Consider the following 18,025-nt stretch of genomic DNA (forward strand, 5'->3'; position numbering starts at 1 on the left):
TATCACAAATTAGTCCCTGAAAAGCGTAAAAGAGTCACATGCAACGAGTTCCTGCTAGACAATGCGAGTTAACAAGTTTGTCTTCTTGTGGTTGAAAGCAATTACTCTCAACAGACAGTCCTGGTGATCTTATTGAGAGCAGGAAAGAGCAACAAAGCCTTCACAATACCATTAAAAAGTAGTCATGATCCATGATTTTTTTTTTCCATGTATTTGACCAAATAAAGATCCTGAAAAGTGAAGCATACCTTTGAATGACGAAATGCCATGACTGTCAGAATACAAGAAATGCAGGGAGCGCTGCAAACACGTGGAAGAATGCGTTTCAATTTATGGTCTAGATTCAAAACGGTGTCCTGCAGGGTCTTCCACCTCCTCCCTGGGCTACTGTTGCCGTCTCAAGAGATGCATGCTTCTGATCAAAAACAACCAATCAGAGCCATTAGGAAGGTCTTAGTACTGCCAATTGTAACTCCATGTATGTGCTGCTAAATGAGTTAATGGCAGAGAAACAACTTACCATTCCAGGAAAACTGTTTACCCGACGTCATCGGGTGATCATGCCAACTAGCCTTAACAGTCATGGGCTGCGTTGTGCTGAACTAGCTGTAGAGTAGCAGAGACAACGGGGGAGGGAGTGAGGGGCAAGTACACAAGCATGATTGACAGCGCTAAGACTCTCCTCCTGGTCCTGATTGGTTGTTTTTGACTGGAGCGATGTATTTCTGTAGTTAGGACTGGGAGCAGGCAGAGGAGCACGGTTTTTTCCACAGATCATCGGTCTCATATCAAACTGTCACAACATAGTGACAGTTTCAACAAATATGTAAAAAAAAAAAAATAGATATTTATAAAAAAGTTACATAGCCCAGCTTTAAAGACTTTGTGTTTGCCGAACACATGAAACCCCCCAAACATTATATAGGTCTTTGGATATAATGGCAAAAATGTGAAAAAGTTCAAAGGGTACTTTTCCCAAGGCACTGTAAAGCCAAAGAATCTATTACGTTTCTGAGTTTCAAGACAACAGCAACATCAAACACAGTACAACTTTTTGCATTACTGATATTTTGTTTTCATTACTGCAATTTAACAGAATTTTTTTTTTAGCTTAATGACTAGATGGCTCGTTGTACGCAAAAGCTACACAGTCTCTTCCAGAAACTCAGCTGATGGGGGGGAACAGAGAAAAGAAAACAATTACTTTAAAAATGAGTGATACCTCAGCAAAACAAGTCAGAGTTTAGGTTTTAGACACAATGTCACACTTACCGTCAGGAGGCTGAGGAGGCGTTCCTCCCAGAGAGCGTGTCATTTTTCTCCTCGTGGAGGAACAGGAGATGTCAGCAGACTATGATCGTTAAATCAGATCAGTTCAGAAAGATAACCAAATCTGTCAGCAGACCTCTGTGACGTCACTCAAGCGATCTAGTCCACCTGAGCTACTCAGGACCATGTAGGTGCCACACTTGTTCCAGGTCGGAACCATCACTGCAGGCATGAGAAATGCCAGAGGCCTCTTTCCCGGCTCCAGACTGTTTTTCTGAATCGCATATGACAAACAGAATTTTAAAAAGTGAATGAAATAAAACCTACAAATAAGATGATATAATGACGGGTGAAGCTCTAGGTGGGTGCACCACCTGGTTAGACTGGGGTTGTCCCGTTCTTTGGTTAGGCCAGAAGAGGTCCGAAATGAGGCAGTTGAGAATGATCCCTGACTCGGTTACAATCCTGCAAATGGCCCATCCAAGGAACTGCATTGTCAAGGTGACAAACAAGAGAAGAATGTCACAATGCCCTGCAGCTCATACCGTACATATCCTGTAGGTATGATCAACATCAGACCGTCGGATGAAACACCATCACCTTGCAACAGATACCATGAGGTCATCTGGTCCCATGACTACGACTTGTCCCATCAGGGAAAGGGTAGATAGTGGAGGTGGCGGCATGAGGCATCCTGTGCTGCAGCTCCTTAACTTGACTTTTACTGCAGAAAACGAAATCCATATGGAGATTTGATTTTGCACACTTGGTTTCTGCCGCTGAACGATCAACTGGCAATCTGCCCATGCCATTGTCTTTTGAACAATATCATCAGAGATAAAGGCCTAGCAGTTGTCTGGCTGGGTGTTTTATCAGTCAAAAGACTGACCGCTTCAGTGCAAATGAAAAAGACAAACTATGTGTTTTACCTCATCGTTGCAGAAAGAAGGTCAGTCACTGAAGAGTTGTAGTTGGAATCACCCAGTTCACCAACCACAGTTAAAGCCGTTATCAGAACCTTCAAGTTGAGAAAACAAATACGAGAGAACAACCCAGTTATTATTGAATTACTTATCATTGAAAGGATTATTATTTACATAAACATTCTGTCTGAGGAACATTTCAAAAATCAGATCTAGGTCAATTTGCACAGTCTACAGTTGATGTCCTGAGTTGCGGTGTCAGTGGTGAGGAGGCAGACGCTGAGACCCAGGTTGACATGCAAATGATGGATTTAACAATAAATAATCCAGAAAACAAACAGTCCAAATAACACCAGGCAGCACTGATGAGCGGAAGCCAGGGCTCAACTCAGGTAGCAACTAGAACGACGGACTGAAGCGCACATAGACAGCCGCCACAATGAGACGAGTAACGACAAGGACCCGACAAAACACAGAGACACAGGTGAGACTAAATACAGAGGAGGCAATCAGGGAATGAGACACACCTGGGAGTAATCGAGGGGAGACAGGACAGCGAAGAGACTCAAGGACACAGGAAACTCAGAAATAAACACAGAAAAACACAGATCACAACAGTTGACACTCCAATTTCCAGTTGATAAATCTTTGTGCATCTCCTGATCCTGATTACCCCAAAGATTTGATTTTTGTTCTGATCCAATTATGGCCAGCTGACTCATGAAAATAAAAAATTGTGAGCTTTGATTAATCCAAAATAAAGGACCACATTTCCCATCCTTACACCTTGAGTACAACATAGAAATGTACTTGAAGAAAATACTTGACAAAGTGCGCACAAACACGGTTGGGATGAAAATCTCCCATGATGACAGATGGCTTCTTTTCGTACCAAAACTTGACAATCACAATTACAAAAGTTCAAAACAGTTCCATCACCTGTGAAATCCACTACCTCATCAATCCTGCGGGAAGTTTGATTTTCTATGACATTATTTTCCCCAAGATGGAGACTCTCTAGGAGACTGAGACGGCGGAGGGGAAACTTGAGTTATATGTTCTAGAGGAAAAAGTAAAGATGGTAGATGAAGGTTAGAAAATGTGAATACCTTTTTTTCCCCTTTCTGCTCTGACCTAATATGGACCCTTTATCATTGTACTGGCCTTCCAATGGTTGCTGCACCTTTCCACTGTAGTTATGGATGTCCTCTCTGGTCAGGACTCCTCCATTTGCCTGCACCTTTGTGTTGACAGTGAACACAGTTATTTATACCCATTAAACAGAACCTTTTGGTGTGAATATTACCTCTTCCTCTATCTCTTGTGATATGCCCCTGTGGTAAAAAGACCAGCCTCAAGAACTTCTGCCAAACCAGGCATCCCGAGGTATGACCCCAATCTCAGAACCTGACCATCTGGGATGAAGATGTCCCTGAAGCGTCCAGCTTCACACCTGGGATCAAATCTTTGGAAAGACAATCACATACCCACCAACACCAGACACGTGTGGATGCACAACACCCAAGCATCCGATGATGGCTGCGTCCACACTGGTCCCATGATCCTGAAGTACTTTCTCACAGAGAGCCGTGCATCGCTCATGATCTGACACCACACCTTTTATGAAACCCTGTGGAGAAACTGTGACGGTAAACTGCTGCTACCGTCAGGCTGGAGCTACAAAGAATGTGTGGCACTATATGTACCAAAGGCTGCAGATGAATTTTTATGATCAGAGCAATTGTCACTCCAATGGCAAAGATGAAACATACAGCATACACTTGTACTGGTGTGTCCATGGCGCAACATACCTCATCGGTTTCTTTAAGTTTGGTCAGGTCAGATGGTTCTTGGCTGTCAGATGAGAACTCTTTTAACTGAATGGGATCTGTAGCAGCCACAAGGACAATCAAGGTTTGACTTGCCTTGAAACACAAATTCTAACCTCTTATGATCTAAGATTTATTCTCAATCCAGATGTTTCAGTCAACTACATAAAGTAACCAACATCTTCATTGTTGGAGATGTTGGTTTGTAACAACTAGATTGCTCGTTGTACTTAAAAGCGTACTACGAGCAATCAGTTTGGTTTTTTTTATAGCTAGCTCTGTACATGCATAGAGACAATGAATGTATCTGCTGAAACAATACTCAACAAGGACTTGAGATTCAGTTGCAAGAGTTTTGGGAGTCCATCTGAGTTGGCTGATGGCTCATCGCCAAATGGGTTTACCAAAAACCATGATGAGGGGGGCCAACCACATGGTAAACAATGGGGATGTTGGTTGCCTTATGTAGTTGACTGAAATATCTGGGTTGAGAAAAAAAATCTGATTGCACCCGTCCTCCACACAGCACATACCCAGTTTAGCAGGAAATGAACACAACACGTGCAATTACTTCGAATGCAATCAAAGCATCCGACACTGGGAGGAGTCCGATGGGTGCGCACCATTTTTCATCCAGCTAGATGGATGATGGGCCGCTTTGGAGGAGGGGTTTGCATGCCATTTAAAATGGCACACCAGTCAGAGAAAAACCCACATGCTTCATTCAAACCCATTATTTACACATGCCAACTTTGACCAGGTCACTGATTTAATTAGTTTTCAAAAAGGTTTCGCCAAATAAATGGCTCAATGCTGGAATGGATTTGTGGTTCCTGCATGGTTTTCATGACATTTTGTGCTTTTCAACTCTTAAATTTCCCACGTTCTCAGTCATTCACGTTCCATTTAAAATATAAATTTGTGAAATTCACGATACATTTATGGCATATATTTCTGCAGGGTGCAAACACCCACTCAATAAACTTGGCTAAATACACCAAGTGACCCGTATACCGTTTTTGTTGCAAATATTTTGCCAGGCCAAGAAAATAAAATGTCTTTTTGATTTAATAAGGCAAACTTATGTCCCAGAGATCTATAAAACTTTCTTTATTAACCCTACAATAAATGTTGCAAAACAAGCACATAAAGTGTAAATGCATACTTGCACACAATAACACATCCAAGAAAAAAAAACAAATATATATAGACTGCAATTCTCCATCCACAAATATGCAATGGCATGCATGCACATAACACTGTATACATCTCATTTCATGAGGTGAACATATTTATTCCTACTATAACAAATAGTGCTTTATAGGTTTAAAACAACAATCTAGCTGCCTAGTACTTTATAGCAAGCATCTTAGTGAGTTAGGATTATGTGTGTTAAAGTAATAAAAAACAAGCTGTGTGCTTATATGGGTATAAAAGTAGAAGCAGATCTTCATCCCTTGTAGTGTGAGCTGATCCTCAGTGGCTGAGGCTGCGATGCCCAGGCTGGTGGAGGTGGAAGGGGTTGTGCTGCGCTGCTTGGTGAACGTGGTTTTGGCGCTGCATGGCGTTGCGGGACACGTGGCGGCGGTCTGTCCGGGCCTTCGCCTTCTGAGCGCAGGCTACCTGGCTCAGCTCTGCCACAGCCTTAGGCTGGGAGACATAACTAGCCACGGTCCGACTGGGAGGAACGGTGGGCTCTACAAGCGATGGGCTGGACGGAGACACAACGGAAACGGGGAAAAGAAAACAAACAAACGGAGAAACGTGAGACTGAGTTTAAGAATGAATGCAAGAATTCATTAATTCAACTTAGAAAGGTTTAGGGTTGTCCCACCGGCTCTTTTCTGTGTTTGCAAGCGTTTCTCCTTGAGAAGTAGAGTTAGCTTGTTGCGCAGCAGCCAGCAGGGCATCCTGCTTCTCACATCCACCTGCCTCTGTGAAAACACAAGGAAAGCTGTTATGCAACTCTTGTTTACGCTGGTTCCTTCTGTGGTGAAGCTAACATGCAGAACATAAGGGTGTGTTATGTTTAAACAAAAGACGGGGAAAAAAAATACAAGTCAGACAATCTCACTCTAAACTGAAAGCACTCACACAAACTAGTAATGCTTTATTATTCAGCCAAAATTCATGTCAAACCTCAGACATCAGAGCCTTAATAAAGTATTTATACCCACTAACTTTTACACAATTTTGTCACATTACAACCATAAACTCAGAGTTGGGTAGTAACTAGTTACTTGATTAACTTTTTGGGTAAAAAAAACACAAACTTTTAGGAGTAATTTTACTATGCTGTGTACTTTTAGCGTATACAAATACCTGACTTGCGTTCTCTTTTTTATTTTTGTAGTATTTTGTGTAATTTTTCTTCCACTTTACAATGATGTGCTAAGTAATGTTAATCCACCACATAAAATCCCCCAAACATACACTGAACTCAGTGGTTATTGCTGGACACAAGGCTCAAAAACTCTCAGGAGGAACAAATACTTTTGTAATGTTTTATATCAATAGATTTCGATGTTTTTAATCTCCTCCTACCTTGATGGTTGACAACCAGCCATCCATCCTCAGCTGCTTCTCCAGGCTTGACTTCTTCCGGAGTCTCCTCTTCGCCCCCGAACAGAAGACGGACAATTTTTCTGAGCATGACTATTTCTTCCTGTTGTTCCTCCTGTCTTTATTCTGCAAAAGGACTCGTGATCACACGACAACAACTGCAGAAAACAAGGAGAAATAAATATATAGCTCACCAGTGCATCATGCTTTAACCAAACAAAGCATCACTAACTACTTTCTATGCTGCAACAGCTCTTCGTGTTAGCTTTTTAAAATTCAGCCAGTGTTGGGTCAGCTGACGAGGATGTCCAATGAAAAGCCTGCGAATCTCTCAGAATGACATTATGCGTCCATCTGTTGCAGGATAAATGGAGGCGGGGCTTATTATTATTATTCTATGTAATAATGGAAGTCCTCCTTCTTCAGTCATCTTTAAATTAAAACATATAGCTGTAATCAGCGAACATCACAGATCAGGGTTGCTATATGGGATAAGAGGATCTACTTTTATTAGATATATCTTCTCACAATTCCGTTGACACACGGCTGTGTCCCCACTGCCTGATTAAAATCCCTTTAAACAGGCGACGGGTAGCTTATTGTTTAAATGTTAAAACGCTGAAGCCACCACGTCTACGAAGTCGTGTGTTTAAATAAAGCTGCAGTTTTCTTACCTTCTCGGGTTGACTTGAAGGTGGTCTTTCACTGCGACGAATTCCTCCTTCAAAAATCGCACGACTCAGCTAGTGTGAACTTGTGCTGCTGTACTGTTGTTTTGTATTTCAAATATTCAACCGAATCAAGCCAATAGCAACCCCTCCCGTAAGGCCCGCCCACTCTGATTAAAGAGCCAATCGGAGCTCGCAGACGGAGCCCGCCGTTTGATTTGAGTGAACCGGTGCTGTGTTCCTGTGCCCTCGGAATTCTGGAAGTTGAATGTCCTCATACCCACAGAAACCTTACTCCAGTTACAGTTACACTACAATAGAGACCACCTCCCTTCTCTAGGGTGTTTTGTGTTGTTCACCAAACACTTCTAGAAAAAATAAGGTGTTTTTCTCACTTGTGATGGACATGTTACTAAATACAGTGTCTCTCTTAGCTAACTTGTATCCCTTCTTTGCCGATATAGAGTTCCAATCCATATGCTGTTGGTTCATTAATGTTTCCTAACAAACCTCTGAAAAGCTTTACTGAACAGTTTCACTTTTACTGAAACTAAAGTCCACACAGGCGAACTCTTCTTACTAATTCATGGACTCCTGAAAGCAGTTCATATATTTTATTTATGGGTATTGTAGTATTAGCAAGGTACTTTTCTTGATTGCACGTTTTGGAAAGCCATGTATTATTTTTTAGCTCTGGACCACTTTTAAGTTATCTTGACATTAAATTTCTATTCTTATTTGTGGTTGCAACAAGGCCTCACAATAACACATTTTGCTGCACAATAAATTGTTGTATTAATTATTGCAATAAACGATGACATTGAGACCATTTTCAAATAATATGTAGCATATTATGATAATGCAAGTATACCCTCTCTCAAGCACTAATAAACTTTAATTTTGTAAACAAAAAACATTTAACACAGGAGTTGGAAGATTTGGATTAGATATCCAAAATAAAATATGACAACCGGAACCAATAAATAAAAGGGAAATAAAAAATCAACAACCAAAACCATAAATAAAACATTTTATCATGTCTCTGTATACAAAATTATCGTACATGCATACAGGTGTAAAGGATTAATTGAACAAGGTCCACAATTCTCTCTTCATTGATTTCTTTTAGTTACATTGTGTCATCCAAAAACCCAGACTGCTTAAGTTGCTCCTTTGTAATATGCCTTTGAAATTTACCAAATTACGTTTGATAAATGTTTTAGGAATTTAGGATCACCAATGAGATAAGTAATGATAAAGTATATGCGAATCTCTGGTTCCTTATAGTTATTATCCACACCTAGCCATATATTCTTTTCACTTTATCTTTCGATTTAATAAAAGTGAAAGTCCGGCATAAAGCTTTGATGAAAGAAAAACCTCGGCTGAACTTTACCGCCTGCAGAACAGCGCCACCTACTGTTTCCTAAAATGAACTAAATACATCAGCGTTAACATTCCTCCAGCAGGTGGCGCAATTCCTCCACGAAAATTACTCTTGGTAATGACGGACATTACGTTAATTGAAGTAACCCAGGACTATTTAAAATTAGTCATGAAACCAGAACAAAAATACACAGCGTGAAACTTTGAGATAAATTTATTGGAGCATATTAAACAGCACTCCTTTTTTTCTTTCCTTTTTTTTTTTTTAATTATTTTTAGCAAATTCTAAATTAACACAGTTGTCTTATATCGCTATTTTAATACGAACAGTTTTTTCTTTAGACTGTGCCAAATTCCAAGATTGATCAATGATTCATAGGCGGCCAAATGACTCATTCTTAAAGTTTTTCACAGGTCCTCTCCCTCTCTGATCTGCGCCTTAACTTTGTTGGCTGGTGTTGTGAAATGTGTGAGGCTTCTTCTCAAACTCTTAAACTGCGATATGCTGTGTGTGGGGAGGGGCCCTCAGGGCGAGCACACCCCTCCTTGCCTGTGTCGGAGTGTTTCAGAACAGAGGCCAGCATTTAGTTCCTCAGCAGAGAAGCTCTACGTATCACTCCGTCGATGAAGTCCATCCCAACTTGTTTTGGGTCACAAGGAGGATATTTCTATCGCCTTTTTTCTTCTTCCTTCTAGGACTACGGCTCTCTTCATCTCCTAGAAGCTGTGCGTCGTGACCGCGCGTTCCTTTTACGCACAGATCTTGGAGCCTGAAATTTAAAAAAAAAAAAAAAAAAAAAAGGACAATGCCTCGGTCTTTCTTGGTAAAGAAGTATTTCGCTAAACAAAAGCCAAACTACAGCGAACTGGAATATCAGAATGGTGAGTCATGACACTGTTTACTCTTGTAACGGAACTTTCTGATGCGAACAACAGGAAAGAAATTCACCTGTTTCAATATTCTGGAGAGAGAGTCTGGCAAGTTTTTTTTTTTTTTTCCTCCAAGAGGCGACTCCCAGATCAAGTCGGGGCCCGTTAGATGCACTTTCCCCCTCTTTCTGCACGGAGACAGAGCTCCATTCATGTTACAAGCTGAATACGTGGGAGGAAACGGCCCTGGAACTTTCCCATATGGCTCTTATTTTATGCTCCTTTACAAATGAGGAAGTTTGACATCGTTCCATACCAAATAAGAACAGAAAACAGAGAGTGGATCTTCTTCTTCTGCCCTTATTTGATCCATAAAGTGAATTTGTTGTAATTTACTGACATTAATGCTGCTTCCTAACCGCCCTCCTCTTTCCCTAGCAGATACTTCACTGGAGACCTATCCTCTGGCTGAGTTGCCATCAGCAGACAACAGCACCTCCACCTGCTTCACCACAGGTCTGGTGTGGGACCTGAGCGTCCTCCCCGCCCTCTACCTGCCCACCGCCCATTCGGAGGCCTCTGGCACCTCGGGCCCCCTGGACCTGAGCTCCCCTTGCAGCCTCAGCAGCAGCGCCAGCAGCAGCGGCGAGGAAGACGAGGGGCGCAGCTCGGACCCCCCCAGCCCAGAGCCCGTCATCAAGTACGCCCCTCGCCAGAGGATGAAGTGCACCGGCGTCATGGCCCACGTCAGCCCCCCCGAAGAAGAAGAGGAGAGAGGAGAGACCCCGGCGATGGCGGCCAGGCCGGCTTTCCTCTGCAAACACTGCCCCAAGGAGTACACCAGCCTGGGGGCTCTGAAGATGCACATTCGCTCACACACCCTGCCTTGTGTCTGCACCACCTGCGGGAAGGCGTTCTCCAGGCCCTGGCTGCTGCGCGGCCACATTCGCACACACACAGGTGAGGTTGAAATCTGCTCCAAGAGGATTGCACAACGCTTCAGATTTTCCCCTGTTCACTTGATCTGTTATTAGCTTTGGGGCCACTGCCAGCCTGGGGACCCCACGAGAACATATAGACAAGTTTTCAAATGCACTAGCAGTAAACATATTAGAGGTCCACCGATAAATCAGCCCCCATTTTCCCTAATTTTGGGAGATCAGTGATCGACTGATACTTACATATTAAGCTGATCTTATCTACCTTGGCAAAGGTCTATTTTGCCATTTTGCTCTGCCATGAGAGAGCTTTCACTCACAGACCCGCCCACCGGGCCATGTCTGCATGTTTGCAGTTAACAATAGTCACCCACTGTTGCCAACTCAGCGACTTTCTTGCTAAATTTAGCAACATTTCAAACAACAACAACAAATCTGTATCGGCCAAAACTGGAATTGGCAGGTCAGGCTTTTTAAAGATTGGTAATCGTTGATTGGTGAGAAATCACCCCCCCCAAAAAATACTCCTTGTGCCTGGGCTGAGGTCCCAATTCTCACACACTGTTTGTAAGTCGATCCATAACAAATACCCTTTCTTCATATGAATGTCATGGACAAAGCTTTAAACTTCAACAAATTACAGTCTTAGTTTAAGGTGAGCACCCTGATGAAGTTCTAGTATCTATGGATGTGGAAATCGGGGGCAGTTGTTCTGAGTCAGAAGGTTACCCCTCCTCCCCCTTCACTTTTGTCATAACAATCTATCTGATGAACTCAACACTTGATCAGCAGACATTATCACACAGGGAAGCCCTCCGTGGACTCATTGATCATTCATTGTGCTTAATGTCTCGGCAACAATGAGTTCTCGGCTAATTATCTTATCACTGCTGACCGGGGGTGGGGGAGTGGAGGCACCTGAGTGGGGGGCAGAGGAGGGACAAAAGGTTTAAAGAATGCCTGAAGGCTCGCTGTTATCACTGAGTACTTAGTACCTGCAGTAACTTGTTAGCGTGTTAATCTCATTTGGTTCTGATTGAATCATGCTAATTCAGTCAGGCTCTGACCCCCAGCAGCCAGCCATGTGATCCTCATTATCTTAACAATGTGTCTGTGTTTATACATGTGTGTTTGTGGGCTTGTGTGTGAGGTGTTAATAGAGAGCCCCCATCAATATAATACAGTCCCAGTTTGAGTATGACTATTGTAGTCGCATTTCAAGGGAGCTGCATTGGTGTAATGCATTGAGTGCAACCCTCACACTCAGCACATTTAGATAAGAATGAATTAATTCCATTTGCTACCGGCGTTCCTGAAAGTTGTGTCTTCGGCTTCTTCTTCTTTAGCATACATCTCCTCTCCGCTTCTATATTGTGACTCTTCCATGGATTCAATATCAATTAAAATTGTTTTGCATAAAATACCCTTCATCTTAGTGCACTTCCTCCTGCTCTGAGGCAGTAAACACTGATTCCCCTCAAACAACCTCAATAAATCAGCCGTAAAGCTGAGATTCTGCTCGTTGGTACAAGGTCAGCTCTTTTCAGCAATTGACAATCCCAACATTTCCCCCAGGGTGAAAAAAGCCTGACCTGCCGATGCCGATTTTGGCAGATATAATTTTTTTTTGTTTGAAAAGTTGCTAAATACACCAACAAAGTCTCTAAGTCGGCAACAGTGGGTTGACTACTGTTAACTGCCTACGTGCAGACATGTCAGCTAAACCTCTCACGGCAGAGCAAAAGGGGACAGTGGACGATTTTCAAAGCTTTGTGGAGGTAGATAAGATCGGTAAGATTAGTTTCTCATGCAGGCATTGGCCGATCTCCCAAAAGTGAGGTAATATGGGCCAGATTACCTACTTAAAAGTCTAAATGTCATTCTGAATAGTTCTCCGTCTTAAACCGGTCACATAAATAATGCCACCTTGTGTAATACAATGCAGGTCATCTCTGTCTTTTTTTGACACCATTCTCTTCCTCCATATTTTCTCACTTCCTGGTCAGCTACCTTATTGATTATCGCAACTCCCTTCTGTTTGGTCTCCATCTCTGGTCCCTATATCTTCCGTTGGATCAGAACTTCTTATTGCCTCGACATAGTACTCCGGCTCTTCTAGAACTTCATTGACTTCCCTTTCTGTACCAGATAACCCTGCTGCACCTTACACATCTTGAACTCTTGTGCATCAACAAAAACGTCCCTCGCTCTCAGTCTTTCCTCCTCCACTCATAATTGTCCAAAGAGTCACAAAGCATCTTCAACTATCAATCATAACCCAATCGTACCTGTTTTGACTGTAATTTTTCTGTTTGTTTTATCTTGTGTTTTTAATGTAATCCCCTTATTCTCTGCCCAGGTGAGCGTCCGTTCTCGTGTCCCCACTGCAACCGGGCTTTTGCGGACCGTTCCAACCTGAGGGCCCATCTGCAGACCCACGCCGAGGTAAAAAAGTACCAATGCGGCGTCTGCTCTCGCACCTTCAGCCGCATGTCGCTGCTGCAGAAGCACAGCTCCTCAGGATGCTGCTCCACTTTGGGCTGAGGCGCCGCGAGCGCACGGAGGGAAACCTACCGGGACATCAGCGGGGTGGAAAACTTTTTGTGAAGCCCAGTTAGATTGTTTAAGACACCGCAAAGATCACAAAATTGCAAAACTTTAAGAGACCTTGAGGAAATCAAACCTCACCGTGGATCTGACTTTACAAGCGTTTTCGCTTCTCTGTTCCCTTGTAAAACAGTTGAGAAGCTTTTTTTTTTTTTTTTTCTACTTTCTTCTTCTATTGTTGACTGAGTTTTTTGAGGCTGGACCATCTGAACTGAACAAAACTCACTAAACATCAGCGCCTTTTGTCGCTGTCTGTGCCCATTCCAAACAACGCGTAACGTGAACTGGAGGCGTCTCTCCTCCCATCTTCGCCCTGGTGCCGGTCAGCTCAGGATCATGGCCGAGACGCAGCTGCTCAGAGGTAGGGGCGCGTGGGTGGGATAAATCCCTTGGCTCTTCTCGAAGCGGCACACACTCGCGCGCGCACACACACGAAAGCAAATGCGCACACAGCTGTCCCTGGTGCTGTGGTGCAGATAGATGAGGTGCTAACAGGTGCTGCAGCCATGACCTTCGCTGGCTGATAGCAGGTGACTCCCAATGCCCTTGGTTTGCTTAAGGAAAAAAGAGGAAGCGTGTCATCGCAGAAGAATGACACCAGTTAATGTTTTTGCTTCTTCTTTTTTCTCTTTCTTTCACTGATGTGGATCATTGTAAGCCTCTGTTATGACTTAAACCAGAACCTCTGCCTTAATCCGTCGGGGTTTAGAGGTGGGGAAAAGCCATTCTGCTGTTTTCCAAAGACGATTCAGTGTGCAGCTCTCCTGCAAACGTGTATAAAAAAAAAAAGCCAATGCACTCAAGGTTACTACAGTGTTATCGATATCAAGCCAAAGCCATATGACTCAAATGAATGTGCCTTGAAATTGTATTATTCGTACAAACAATGCCTATATTTTTTTTCTTATACCTCATTTAGCTGACGTGGCTTTAAAATCTGACTTCAGTATTGAAAGAAAATTTGCGTAAGTTAAGACCCATCAGAAGGCTGAGACCAAAGATGTTAACAGTTTACACCATGGAAACATGGTTGCCTAACATATGATGAAAGCCATGGAAGTGGACCATACTGAGATGAATTTCTCACGTTCCTAAATATTTTACAGCTGTTTTTTTTAGTGCAATGGGCAAATGTTTTATTATTTTTTTGGGGGTGGGGGGGGTCCTACTATGCCTTTGTGTTCATCTTTAATTTCTATATGTCGTAAATGATGCATTTTCAATAAAGTAATTTATGTTTATTAAAACTCGCATTGTTGATTTTTTTTTCTGTTTTTTTTTTTCCCCTTTTTTTTTAGCACAAGGAGACGGGTATAAAACTCTCCGCTTTCGCTTTAGAGAAGTCGGCGCGGCTGCAACGCTGATTCATAAAACGTGTTTGATCATTAACCGGGAGAATAATTAGCGGTTTGGAGAAAACCGGCTGTTGCATCGAAACGTTGCAGATGCAGGTGAGCGGCGCGCTGCGATTGGCAGGAGCGACGGAATGCACCTGCTTTCTAGTTTCCACCTGCTGCCATCTACTTCTCTCTGAGGCTGTGTAAACATTGCAGCGTATGCAAATGTGAGCGGAGTGGTGTGTCATTCGGTGGATTTTAGAGGAACTGAACTGTGCTGGACTAGTTCTGAACCGACCCTAATGTGGGGTTTTAGTTAGACGTACTCCAGCAGCGATTGATATACGCCGTGCTCTGAGCACAGCATATATTCCTAGACAGTGAGTCAAAGTCTGGCGCGTTAGGTTCCCATGGCTCCTCCGCTTTCAGTCAGTAAGTCAAGCTACTAGTCACCGTGCCTGTCAGTCAGTCAGTCGCCATGCGTGGGCCGAGGCCTGAGCCTTGGCCATGCAGCGCAGAGTGAGGTAAACTGTTCCACAGCATCGTTCCTGGTTTCCTTCTGACTCAGGGTTATGTGCTCACAGCTAGCATGCAGTCCGACTGACTCACCTCACATAAAGTTGCTGTAAATGGGATTTCTTGAAACCAGGATTGGGGCTTGTACGGGAGTCTCACGGTGTGACAACTCGAGAAAAAAAAAAAAAATATATATATATATATATGCGGTTTTACAGTATCATGCAGAGCCGTGCAGAGACCTTTGGAGGGGCAGGGGCTCAAAGTTAAAAAGGGCACATTGAACAAGATCTTAAAACACCGAACAACAACACAGCAACAACCCATGTTGATCAAGAATTTAATTGGATGCTATTATATCATTGCCATCATACAGGAACAATGCAAAGCAAATATAGTCTATATTTTCCCCAACAGGTATAAAGTTTCTGTTTCTGCTGCTGACAGTCCTGGAGGGCTGAGCTGATCTGAGACTGTAGCTGTTAAACAGACCAGAGCAGAGAAGGTCAAAGGTTATAAAGTTATGAAATAAGCTAATTTGCTACCTTTTTACTAATTAAGCCCTAATAATATCTATTTAACCTCTAGAACAACCTGGCTGCAGACTGATTTATAGATCAAAAAAGCTCAAAGGGATTTAATTAGGAAGTTTACTTTGTAAAAGTTTAAAGAATCATTTTGATAGTTTGATTGTTGTGTTACCATGGCTACAATATGGTGTAATCTTTGTGTTTGAATTGGGTTTGTTCACAAATACATCACAGCAAATAACCAATAATCAGTGATTGATTTTAAACTTGGCCAATAAACCTGGTCTCCCTCTCACAGATTCACCTTATCTGTATTTAAACATGTTAGTGATGCTGAGGTTCTTAGTAGCACGGGTTCCGGGGGGTTCTGTCTAAGGCCCCATATTACCTTGGGCCGGCCCTGCATGAAGAGCCGCTGTGATGCGCATCGCTGGAATCTACCTGGAATCTACCTGGAATCCACCTGGAATCCCACGGTGGCCCCTGTCAGTCCCCCGATGCTTTGGGGACATTTTGATTCATTTTCTTGTGGCATGTTTGGCTTTTTGCTGCGGTTCTAATTATTGCTACAATATGTTCTCTGTTTATTTTGTGACTCTAAATGGGCCGAATCTTCCTTTAACACTTGAGGTTCTGCAGTAACTTCTATTTACAGCCCAGAACCTCCGGCCCAGATCCCATCAGCAGCGGCTTTAACCCGCCTGGTAGAAACGTTAAAGAGAAGCAGAGCGGTCAGCAGGTGGTACCAGGTGGTACCAGGTGGTACCGGGGCTTTGAGCTGCGTCGTGGTGACAGTCGGTACCGTGTCTTATATCAGGATGTCTGATATAAAGACAGATATTCTTTATATCCGTCGGTGGGACCGACTCAAGCTGCCTGTAGTGAACCGGGCTTTTAGCAGAATGATGAAGTTAAAGTCAGAAGTTTCTCTGCAGCATTTCTGTGTTTAGAGGCGAGGCGGGTTTTATCCCGCTATTGCAAGGACGATTATGAAAATATAAATAGAAACAGTTTTTCTAACGTCATCAGACCTACGTTTTTATTCACAAAACAAGGTAAAAAAATATTCTTGGCCATAATTTGATAGAGGGCTCAGATCCGCTGCTCCTCCTCACCATGGACCCGGAGTCTGAACAACATGGAGGCTCTGAGAGTCATTAGACTGAGGGCAGCCAGACTAGTTTATTTTGCTAAATTATATTTAGCTAAATATTATTGCTGAGGGACACAAGCAGGCCTTCTGACATACAGATAAAAAAGAAAAAACTCAAAAAGGGCACTAGGGGCATCAAGGATAAAAGGGGCAGGGGCTCAAGCCCCCTTTGCCCCCCTGCGCGTGCCTGGTATCGTGGTGCTTTATTTAATATTTAGATCAAGAAAAAATGTCAAACGGGACTATTTGCTTTGTACTGGGACAAACAAGAACCACTCTTGTTCTTGCAAAAAGTGATGTCAATGTCAAGAATCGCTTGAAAATGCAGCAAAGCAACACTACATTTCGTCACCATTACATGAACCTAACTTAATACGCTGCTTTTTATGCTGTATTGATCTGACAAAGTGCAAGAATGCACAGTTTAGTTTATTAGCCCATATGTTATAAAAGATTTATCTTGAACTATTTTTCTGCTGGCAATGTATGGGGAGCCATTTGTAAAGTTACCCAGTAACAAATCAACAGCAATATTTTGGTTTAGTTAGCCTGTCTAAAGAAAAGACATGGCCGTTAATTTCTTAAAGTCACATTTTCACCATGTTACTCATACATTTATAAATATCACTGTAACCAACATTGCTTGCAAATTAAATATTTAAATAGGAAGCTAAACAAGTCCACTTAGCTTTTTTATTGGTCTGATTTAATATTCTGATCTTAAATGCTGATTTGTTAGATCAACAAGATAATGCACCTCCTATGATGCTGATTTGTTTGTTGTACGTACCAAATAGGTTGCGATCATGAAATATTGCCCTTGCAAAACATACCATACCAACTTTATTTATAAAGCACTTTAAAACAACCACAGCTGATACAAAGTGCTGTACATCAAAACACAACATAACAATAAAAAAGCATAAAATAAAAACTTACAGTTTAAAAACAAAAACATACAATTTAAAACTAGATCCCGCTAGAGTTGAAAGCCAAATAAAATAGATGGGTTTTAAGACGAGCTTTAAAAGTGGACATGGCTGCAAGGCTTAAAGTAGACCAATAACAGTTACCGGGAGGTGAATTTTGGCCTTTTTACTGTTATAAAAATCATACTTCTAGGCTAATGTTTATCTATTGTCGATTTTGCTACATAGACCTGAGTAGTTTCCAATTGTGCAGAAAATCATACATTTCTGCCAGTCTGTTATTTCTAGAGTTAGCCAAATATGAAAAGCTGATTTCTTAGGTAACTAAGGCAACCAGGTCGAGTAAGTAGTCAGTGCTCGACAGACATGCTGATGGTAGCTTTCCAGCCGTGACATTACGCTGCTTTACTTTACACACTGGGACTTTTTCTGGGTTTTGGGACTAAAAATATCTCCAAATCATCAAAATTGTTATTCTTGGAAGCAAAGGAAAAGTGTAATAAATGTT

At 42.4% G+C, this 18,025-nt stretch overlaps 1 protein-coding gene across 2 annotated transcripts; it reads left to right on the plus strand.

Moving 5' to 3' along the window:
• The first annotated feature begins 8,891 nt into the window (after positions 1 to 8,891).
• On the plus strand, positions 8,892 to 14,299 carry LOC102232023 (protein snail homolog Sna-like). Of its 2 annotated transcripts, none has more exons than XM_023353482.1 (3): positions 8,892 to 9,519; positions 9,946 to 10,467; positions 12,805 to 14,299. In XM_023353482.1, exons 1-3 carry the CDS (start codon positions 9,444 to 9,446, stop codon positions 12,987 to 12,989), a joined length of 783 nt encoding a protein of 260 aa, XP_023209250.1. In that variant the 5' UTR covers positions 8,892 to 9,443; the 3' UTR covers positions 12,990 to 14,299. The 2 variants fall into 2 exon arrangements, with proteins under 2 accessions (XP_023209250.1, XP_005800718.1); XM_005800661.2 differs by having other exon boundaries at positions 8,895 to 9,519; positions 9,949 to 10,467.
• The last annotated feature ends 3,726 nt before the right edge of the window (positions 14,300 to 18,025 follow it).

Source organism: Xiphophorus maculatus, chromosome 20 (genome assembly GCF_002775205.1).
Source record: "Xiphophorus maculatus strain JP 163 A chromosome 20, X_maculatus-5.0-male, whole genome shotgun sequence".
NCBI classification, from domain to species: domain Eukaryota; kingdom Metazoa; phylum Chordata; class Actinopteri; order Cyprinodontiformes; family Poeciliidae; genus Xiphophorus; species Xiphophorus maculatus.